This window comes from Tubulanus polymorphus, chromosome 12 (genome assembly GCF_964204645.1).
Source record: "Tubulanus polymorphus chromosome 12, tnTubPoly1.2, whole genome shotgun sequence".
Classification (NCBI taxonomy): Eukaryota; Metazoa; Nemertea; class Palaeonemertea; order Tubulaniformes; family Tubulanidae; genus Tubulanus; species Tubulanus polymorphus.
The window spans coordinates 871,452-880,989 of record NC_134036.1 but is presented as its reverse complement, the minus strand read 5'-3'; the positions used below and the strand labels follow the sequence as shown (position 1 = coordinate 880,989).

General features: G+C 39.5%; 2 protein-coding genes across 2 annotated transcripts; both read right to left on the bottom strand.

Moving 5' to 3' along the window:
* Nucleotides 1–1,178: 1,178 nt before the first annotated feature.
* LOC141913868 (ras-related protein Rab-8A-like) lies at nucleotides 1,179–4,655 on the bottom strand. The gene is made up of 7 exons (XM_074805034.1): nucleotides 4,496–4,655; nucleotides 3,526–3,586; nucleotides 3,210–3,270; nucleotides 3,055–3,132; nucleotides 2,886–2,975; nucleotides 2,272–2,388; nucleotides 1,179–1,763 (listed from the first exon to the last, which is right to left on the bottom strand). Exons 1-7 carry the CDS (start codon nucleotides 4,617–4,619, stop codon nucleotides 1,665–1,667), a joined length of 630 nt encoding a protein of 209 aa, XP_074661135.1. The 5' UTR covers nucleotides 4,620–4,655; the 3' UTR covers nucleotides 1,179–1,664.
* A 275-nt stretch (nucleotides 4,656–4,930) lies between these two features.
* On the bottom strand, nucleotides 4,931–9,243 carry LOC141914040 (F-box/LRR-repeat protein 17-like). The gene is made up of 7 exons (XM_074805300.1): nucleotides 9,195–9,243; nucleotides 8,074–9,002; nucleotides 7,549–7,663; nucleotides 6,792–6,923; nucleotides 6,602–6,706; nucleotides 5,935–6,142; nucleotides 4,931–5,331 (listed from the first exon to the last, which is right to left on the bottom strand). The coding sequence occupies exons 2-7, from the start codon at nucleotides 8,985–8,987 to the stop codon at nucleotides 5,066–5,068; spliced, it is 1,740 nt and encodes a 579-aa protein (XP_074661401.1). The 5' UTR covers nucleotides 8,988–9,002; nucleotides 9,195–9,243; the 3' UTR covers nucleotides 4,931–5,065.
* Between the last annotated feature and the right edge of the window lie 295 nt (nucleotides 9,244–9,538).

Sequence of the window (9,538 nt, the reverse complement as noted above, 5' to 3'; positions counted from 1 at the left end):
TTGAAATCTCAGTCGCGATATCTCAACTTATTAAAAACTCTATTAATTTCTGTTTAATTCATAGAGTCTGAGTGAGTTAAATTGTTAAAAGCTAGATTTCACAATGTTATCAAGACCTGAGAGTTAAAATACTTAAGATGAATCTCATTACAGCGAACTTCAAATGGCTCTTCAGAACGATCAGTTACAGAGTGAAACTCATTTCGATCATTATTTTAATAACTTATCCAAATGATGACTTTTACTTGGTCAATTGAATTGGAAATGCAAAAATTGGGACTCAAAATTAGAGATGCATTCAGTAATTTGACGACTTTTATCCGAATGACAACTTAAATTTAGTTAATCGAATTAGAAATACAAAGTGGGACTCAAATAGATGACTTCAGTAGTCTGACGACCTACGCGAGTTTGACCTGAAACTGATTGCTCCATTGTCTTATTTTGGTGGACAATTTGTTAAGGCACTAACAAGAATTAGCGCCACTGGCCAGAATTAATACAACTGGATGTATATAACGATTAGCCTGCTGCTGCTGCTGCGGTCCAGACAGTGAAAATAATCATTCAACCACCAAATAGTGTGCTGTACAAAATTTACCCCTCCCTTATTCAGCAAACAATGAACTAATCCTAAAATAGCGGTGGGAGAAGAAAGCGGGACAGTTTATCTATAACACAAGGGGTGATAGGTTTGTCATGCTTATAACTTTCACTAGTAATATTTTCATACGTATTATAATTATCAATATCTAATGTTTGTGAGTAATTATTTTTCGCGTAATTTATTTCTGTGTAAATATACTTTCGATAGTCTAAAATGCATTCAATATCTAAACAAACTTATTCCATATTCGATCCTTATTTACATTTGTTATGACATTTTAACCGATTTATTCGCAGAAATTCAGTTAATCAATATTTGTAAATTTGACGAGAGCTCACAGTGGGCCCGCATCTCGTCACTGGCCCAGTTTACGGAAAAGGTCTAACCAAAATAATTCAACTTCTCAAAACCAATCCAGCTCATTAGAAATTGATTTAATAGTTTACCCTTTTCATGCATAGTCCTGGTTTTTATGAATTAAGTAATTTTGATGATTGTTTATGAAGAGTCTTTGGTTTGAAAGCCCAGTGGAGATGCACTTACAGTTACCCCCTCTATCTGCCCCCCCCCCCCCGGTGCTAACTAGAATTCAGTAATAGAGATAAGACCACTATGTTTGATTCTAGATCTTATTTTCATCAACCGATTTATGGATGATGATCAATTTTGAACTAAAGCATCAGCCATTTTCAAAAAGAGTTGAGAATCAAGCAAATTGAACGTTTTTCAAAGCAGTTCCCCACTGAGGAGTTGACCGAGAAATGGGTCTCTACTTTATTTCTAAATTCTAGTTGTGGGGAGCGGGGATAAAACTAACTCTGCTTGTTATTTGTTACGTTGTTACGAAAAAGGAGTTGAAATAAATTCTAATCTCTTATTTTTATCGTATTGACTCGTCCGATATCTCCGGCAACCCGAACTGAATTCCCTTCGAAATTGATTAACATTTTTTTCTTTAAACTTCTATAACGATATTCATGAAATATTTCCGATTAGAAAATTTGCACCAATCAGAAACGAGATAACAACAGCGTAGAAGATCGTCGCCGATGACCGATCATAGCAGTCGACACTTCCAGATGCTGGATTTCTTGTTGTGATGCGTATCCTGTTTTTTTAGCTGGTATCCGCCTTTCGGGGGAGGATTCGTCGCCTCCTGGAAAGAAGAAAATTTGCAAATCAGAATTTTCACAAAGAATTTCTCGAGAAAAAGTTTTGAGATGAACTTTTCGACGATAGAAAGACCGTTACCTTCTTCAAACGCAGCGTAGAAAACGATAAAAGAGGTTTAAAATATATCGAATAAAATTGAATCTGTTTAGTGAAACTGGACTTAGGAATTTCAACGGAAGAGTTCAATTCTAGTTCCATTCTTAATTAATTTTTATGTCATAAGTTTACCATCACAACTGGGCAACTAGGGTCTCAGTTAACTCTGGGTCAAATCTTAACTCAGAACTGTGGAACTGGGTCTAGATCTCTAGTAAATCAATATCAATTAAACTGATCATTCAAATTCAACTCTGCTGGAGTTGATTGACGAGGCTTTAAAGCATCGACGAGTCGTAAATCAAATTCAAACTCGATTGCACGATAAAGTCGGCATTGTTAACCGTAGAGCAGGAGTTGATGATGCGAAAGGGCAGGAGTTGTGAACCGCTTACCAGTTTTCGATCCATTTTAGTTTTAATGTCGCGCGCGAGACTGAAAAATGACTCTTCAACGTTAATACTTGTTTTAGCACTGGTTTCCATGAATTTATTTCCATATTCGATTGCCAACTGAAAAACACAAATAACACTTTATCAGTTACATATGAGTGAAAATATAGCTGAACCTTTCTCAACAACTGTAGGGTTCTTACGGATCTGGGAATCCAAAATTCACTGATATTTTCTGGATTTTCCCAGACCCTCGATCATTCTCAGCGAGGGCTGTTTGTTATCAAGAGTTTCCTTGTGCCTCTCGTCACCAGCAAGAACAACAAGACACCAAAACATTCAAATTCCCTGATTAAATTATAAGATATCATTGAGGGCTGTTTGTTATCAAGAGGTTCCTTGTGGGACTCATCACCAGTGAGAACAAGACACCAAAACATTCAAATACCCTGATTAAATGAGATATCCTCAGTGAGGGCTGTTTCTTATCAAGAGGTTCCTTGTTCCACTCATCACCAGCAACAATAAGTCACCAAATGAAAAATCAGAATTCCCTGACTTTCCTAGCTAGGAACAAGAACCAAGCTAAACACTCTACCCTCTAATTCATTAATTACCTGTTCTCCTCGTTCTTTCGTCACTTGACGTCTGTCGTTCATGTCACATTTATTGCCTAAAATCATTTTCTCAACATCAGCAGACGCATGCTACAAAATAGAAATATTATCGTTTTCACAATCCGTACAGCTGTAATCTCTCTATCTATCTGTCTCATTCTCAACTCACCTCTTCGATATTGCGGATCCAATTTCGGATATTATCGAACGATTTCTGATTCGTGATATCGTAAACTAACATAATACCCTGAAATAGAGAACGGTCGAGCGTTTAGAAAATCAGTCTCGGTGAGATTACGAAACACGAGTCCCCGAAATACTTACCATAGCACCACGATAATAGGCAGTAGTAATAGTCCTGAATCTCTCCTGGCCAGCCGTATCCCTGCAAATATTCAGCAAAATAACAATCATAACTTTAATGAAATCATAACTTTAATTTCATTTCAGACTCACTTAACTCTTTTCCATTCTTCAAACTCGAATAATTAAAAGTTGAAATAATGACTTAGAACTCGAACAAAAAGATCTCAGAATTATTTTGATACAACTAAAATTCCACTTAATTTTCTATTACTCAAACACAGAGCACTGGTTCCCAATTTATTCCCAAGTCTACAAACATCAATCCCATACTCACCATATTTGTAGTTTAATTTTTTTTCCATCCAATTCAATCGTCCTGATTTTGAAATCAATTCCTGGAAAAGAAATGCGACTGACCGTGAAAAAATTGAACAAAGAATCAAGATTTCGATCACCAGGTAAAATTTGGAGAATATTAATTGTTGCCATCAATTCTCAAATTCTCCAGCAATAAATATAAACATGAAGTAATATTTCAATTCATCAGATTGGTGGAAATTGGGCTGTCGGCAAAATCAGAAGGCCAAATAAAGGCAGGGAGGGGTAAGTTAGGCAGAGCTTAGAGTCGAGTGAAGCCTAAAGAATACTAAATCCAAATGCAGCTACCTCTGAATCTGTTTTATTATCATTGTTTTATTGAAGGCCTGATTAAGCAACTTTAAACTTGGGAATTCGGTTCATTTTCTCTAAGACTGCCCAGTCTGGCCGGATGGCAAGCTTTTCTTGTCAAATTATAAACGTGATGTAATCTTTCAATTTATCAGATCACTGGGAATTCTTGAACGTAACTACAGTTGGACTGTGTCAGTAAAACGTGAAGTCTAAATAGAGGCAGGGAGGGGTAAGTTAGGCAGAGCTTAGAGTCGAGTGCAGCCTAAACAATGCTAAATCCAACAGCAGATACCTCTGAATCTGTTTTATTGAGGGCCTGATTAAGTTAGCAACTGAAAATTTGGGAATTTTGTTCATTTTCTACTAGACTCGTTGTGGATGGCTTGTTGGTCCCATTCCGACATATACGGCCATTGTAAAGTCACTCATGTCAAATTCCCTCATTACTTTTGAAAAGCTTGGCTGGCGTTATTTCTGCAAATTGCTATGACCTCATATTAATCTCATCTTTCGGGTAGGCCTTTAAAAATGTTTCTTAAACATTTTAATTTTTTTTTTACTTAGGAAAGTTCAGATCGGGACCGTCCAAAATCTCGGAATTTCAAACTTGGATTTCGCGGCGAATAACTCACCTATAGTGGATATAAAAGTCGAATTGAAGGCATCTTCGCTGAATCTGAACAGCACGCAAGTTTTACCAACTCCAGAATCTCCGATCAGCAACAATTTGAATAAATAATCGTAGGTTTTGGCCATTATTTTGACGAATTACACATCTAGGAAACACCCTCATTGACGTCATTCGATAGGAATTCCCAAAGAAATCCCCGTGTGGAGCCGCCGCTTACGCAGCAAGGGCGCCACTGTACGGTTGATAGTTATTAATTTAATTACGCTGCGGGATTAAATAACTAACGCGAAATTAACTTTAGAAATTCTCATCACATGAATAAAAACCAAACCGAGTGAAATAATTCAAAATAACATGAATAATTCGTCTTGAATTTTCAAAATAAAATAAAGAATTCGTCTTGAATTTTCTAAAACAAAAATAGTTTTTACCTCTCAAAATTTTATTTTCGATTTTTTTTCTTTCAAGTTTCGAACTTTTACTTTTCAGTTTAAACTCTCAACAAAATCTTCACAAACTAAAATCATTCTAAACGTTCCTACGAGACAGCACCGGTCGCAACAATCGGAACTCACGCGTTCTCCGTTAAACGATATTCCCATAGCAACCGTTCGCAATCCAGGTGAAAATTCGAGAACTGCACGTTCGGGTAGCGCATCATCAACTCGCGTAGTGTAACCATAGTAACCAAGTCGCATCGTATGAGGCCGAGATAGCGTAACGCGCGACAACGCTCGACGACGTAGCAGACGCCCTCGTCGCTAACGCCCTCGCACCAACCGACGTCCAGGTGAACGAGCGTACGATTTGTCCCGAGATTCCCGAGATGATGCATCGCTGTTGAAACAAACAGAAAAACAACGTTTCTTCCCGAATCGACAAAAAATTACCAGAATACAAAAGATTCATCATTTTAGTTCTCGATTAGGACTCTGCGGTTTACTTCGGCAATCAAGGACTCCACCAGGTGTCGCTAGTGTGCAGTAGGACATCAATTACTGTGGCAATAGAGGATTTCACTAGGGGCAAGTGATGATCCACCAGGTGTCGCTAGCGTGCAGTAGGACATCAATTACTGCGGCGATAGAGGATTGCACTTGGGCCAAATTAGGATCCACCAGGTGTCGCTGGCGTGCAGTAGGACATCAATTACTGCGGCGATAGAGGATTGCACTTGGGCCAAATTAGGATCCACCAGGTGTCGCTAGCGTGCAGTAGGACATCAATTACTGTGGCGATAGAGGATTTTACTAGGGGCAAGTGATGATCCACCAGGTGTCGCTAGCGTGCAGTAGGACATCAATTACTGTGGCGATAGAGGATTGAAGTAGGGGCAAGAGATGATCCACCAGGTGTCGCTAGTATACATAAGGACACTAACGCCATCTAGCGGAATAGCTAGTGCAGCACAGACTGTTTTACTAGAACAGGATAACTTACCTCTATCAGTTAGTTTACAGCCCACCAGGTGGAGATACTGCAGATTGTTGAGTTTTTTCGCGATGTATTTGATGTCGTCGTCGGTTACGGTTCGAACTAGCGACATGTTTAAACGTTGCAGATTCTCGCACGAACTGACGATTTCTCGTAGAGATATCACGTCGAAATCGCTGATCTGTGATATATCCAACGACCATAACTTCTTCAACTATTAACAAAACAAAACTAACAATTAGTGGATTCTACTCAGCGAGGATTATATATAACCCCAATTTCAGTTTCCGACAAAGTTGAACCAAAAATTGAACAATCTGTTGATACAAAATATGCTTGCGGAACCAGGAACACGCAAAACATGCGATGATCTGATCTTGGTTAAAACCTGGCTACCTAAAAGGGCCCTCAGAGAGATATAGTACAGTGAGCAAGAATTCAGAACTTTTACCAAAGGCTTTTTGAATGAGGAAACCAATTCAAATTCAACAGATTCTCAAGCTTAAGACTCTAGTGAAACTGAGGTAGAATTTCACCAGACAACTCAAGCTAATGTATTCGTAGACTCAGAAGGCATGGGCAGACGGACAGGGCAGGGGTCGATGGATAGGGCAGGGGTCGACGGACAGGGCAGGGGTCGATGGAGTGTCGTCTGTATTCCACACAGTCTTACCTTTTTGATATGAAGTCCGGATCTCATTTTGCGACAGCCCGTCAAACTCAACGTTGTCAGATCTAAACAACCGGCCGCCAGAGATTCGATACTATCTTCACTGATCTGTAGAAACAAAATAATCAAAAATTACAACAATCGAAGCCGGTGGCAATTTATTCAAATAATGATCGTCGTCGCGGTTACTGACCCTGACGCATTTATCGAGAAGTAGGAATTGAAGATTCGGACAGTTTTCAGCGATTGCTATGATTCCCTCGTCGGAAACAAGTTGACAGTGACCGATAGCAAGATGTGTCAACTGCGGACATCCACGAGCGATCTACAAATACGGTATAAACATCATTCCTTATAAATACCCTTACTGAAAATGGCTGATATCCGTCAAGATAAGATTGACAGGAGCCTCTATAAATCACCAACATGACATCACTGATGAATGTGGTCTTCAATTCCCAGGGATACATGTTAGAGTATTAAATGGTTGGGGTAATAATACCGAAAAATGCAAAGCAGCTGTTAATTGAAGAAGTCGCACAATTCGAATTTTATGTGAAATGATTTATTAAAAATTGTTGACTAACAGCCATCATCAGGTTGTGGTTTCGTTCAATAAATCATATCATTTAAAATTCGAATTGTGGGACTTCTTTAATTAATCTACAATATACACGGATTAGAGTGTTTCATTCGACTATCATTCTGAGCAGCTTCACTGGGTTTAGTGCTATAAGACACATTATTATTATCATATCATCATCATTATTATCATCATAGACTCTTAAAACATATGGCTATCTCCACTCTTTGACATAATCAAATTGATGAAATAACATTTACATAGTTCCTCCTTGGAAAGATATCTACCTCCATAAATCCCCCTAAAAGACTGGTGTGATTGAATACACCCTCCTTTGAAAGCGCTGTGAAGTTTCTGTGATAATTACCTTTTTCACGCTATCGTCAGACAGCATGTAAGCGCTGGACAGCGACAGGTGTCGTAGATTTGAACATAGTTCGCCGATTTTACCCAAAGATTCATCACCGATGATACTACTGGGCCTACAGAAAACAAATAAAACACAATGAATTTGTGATGTTGATTCATGAGGTCTTAGCAATGAAGCCAAGTCAGCAGTTCACTGAGAAATTCCTAATTGCAACCGAACTACAAACAACCCATGCAGTTTTGCAGTTTGCATGGACAATTTCATGGATCCAGTTCCACAGTTGTGAGTCAAGATTGGACTAAGAGTTAACTAATTGAAAATGAATTGATTTTAACTCAGAGTTAACTCTAACTCACGTCTGTGGAACTGGGTCCTGTGTTCAATGTCAACTCTAACTCACGACTGTGGAACCGGACCATGGAGATCTTTTCTTCATTTTGAACGGACATTAACAGGTTCCAGGTTACAGATTTATAATTCTAAAAAAGTCGCTAAAACATTTCTTCATGATTTGATATTTACCAGTTGATCTTGAGAACTTCCAGATATTTACAATGTTGTAACATGCGCGTCAGACCTTTAGACGTGATCCATTGAACGCTGGAGATATCCACGGAAACGACCTTCTGACTGTACCGCGTTAAACGCAACAATACCTCGTCGCTAGCGCGTAACTGACCTTTTAAATCCAGATGGCGCCACAGCGACGAATCGGTCGTCAATGCGTACCACGCGCGACAGATAACAGCGACTCGTAACAGTAACGTGTGCAACGGCAACAAACCGAAAATCTTCACTAATATAAAACTCGGTAAATCGTTAATATTAATATCATTGTCCGTAGCCGTCTCTACGGAAACGGACTTTGTAATTTTCGTCGGTCGTTTTCTGCGGCGTTTTCGATGAAAAGTATTTTTACCGCTTTGGCGATGGCCGAGCGTCAGCGATCGCGCCAGGTTCTCGGCGGTTACCGATTTCTCCGTCAGTTCGTACATCGCCGTGTCGAGATCGGTCATCTCGTAACGGTTCGTCAAAACGGGGAATTCATCGTCGCCGTCGGTAACGCTCGATGAGTTTGAATCGCTGTCGTCCGACGAATCAGAATCGGAACTCGTTGAGTTTGTAGATTCATCCTCCTCGCTGCTGCTGTTGTTGGTCGTTGATTCCGATTCTGATTCTTTCGATGAATCGTTGTCGCGTTGAACAGAATTGTGGCTGCACTCCCCATTTTTCGATTGTTGACGAATCGAGTTTTTTTCAACATGCAGCAACTCCGCGCAATTATTAGAATTTTTATCGTCACTCGGAGAAACATTCGATATCACATCGGATTGTTCAGCTGCCACTATGGCAACAGCGGCATTTGAATTTGAGGACGTCCCTTCATTGTTTGCGGCGTTGTCAGGTTTTCTACGTTTTGCTGGAGGGGAATCCATTTCGTTAACAAAAACCTGTCAAAAATAAAACTTGAAATCATGAAGCGCTGCTGCGAGGCACCTGCCGGGCTGGAGAAGCATCCCGTTATTTGAGTCTTTTCTTCTTTGCTAGCCAGTTTTAAAGAGGGCAAATATGCCGCACCCCTTTCCCTACCCCATACAGAACCTGAAATAAATGAGTGACAATATCAGTGAACATATAAATACCTCGATCGGCGAATTTTTAATAAAAATCCATGGGCGCCGCCATCTTGAATGATAGCTCCACTTCGACCTCGATTCATTTCAATTCGAGTTTATTGCGTAGTGGCGCCACGATACAGTATTCTAAAATCGAGCGGGCTGATTTAATTAAGTCTTTTGTTTTCGTTAATTAAATGTTGTCATTTAGTTTTTGAGCCCTCCGATGAAACCTTCCCATCATGTTGCAATTGTACAAAGGTTGGTGCCATTGTATCTTTCCATTTTAGGTTGATTTAATTTAATCAATTTTCTAAAATCCCAGAAAGCCTTAAAAAAGAAGGGCCCATGTCGATCCTCTCCCTCCCAAA

What these genes read in the sequence shown, in the direction of transcription:
- LOC141914040 (XM_074805300.1), bottom strand. Translation starts at nt 8,987, where the DNA reads ATGGATTCCCCTCCAGCAAAACGTAGAAAACCTGACAACGCCGCAAAC. An exon ending in CTGACGATAGCGTGAAAAAG is followed by an intron (nt 6,924 to 7,548) that starts GTAATTATCACA and finishes CCGTATTTGTAG; the next exon opens with ATCGCTCGTGGATGTCCGCA. An exon ending in CCGGACTTCATATCAAAAAG is followed by an intron (nt 6,143 to 6,601) that starts GTAAGACTGTGT and finishes TTTTGTTAATAG; the next exon opens with TTGAAGAAGTTATGGTCGTT.
- LOC141913868 (XM_074805034.1), bottom strand. Translation starts at nt 4,619, where the DNA reads ATGGCCAAAACCTACGATTATTTATTCAAATTGTTGCTGATCGGAGAT. An exon ending in GGATCCGCAATATCGAAGAG is followed by an intron (nt 2,976 to 3,054) that starts GTGAGTTGAGAA and finishes TCTATTTTGTAG; the next exon opens with CATGCGTCTGCTGATGTTGA. An exon ending in CTAAAATGGATCGAAAACTG is followed by an intron (nt 1,764 to 2,271) that starts GTAAGCGGTTCA and finishes TCTTCTTTCCAG; the next exon opens with GAGGCGACGAATCCTCCCCC.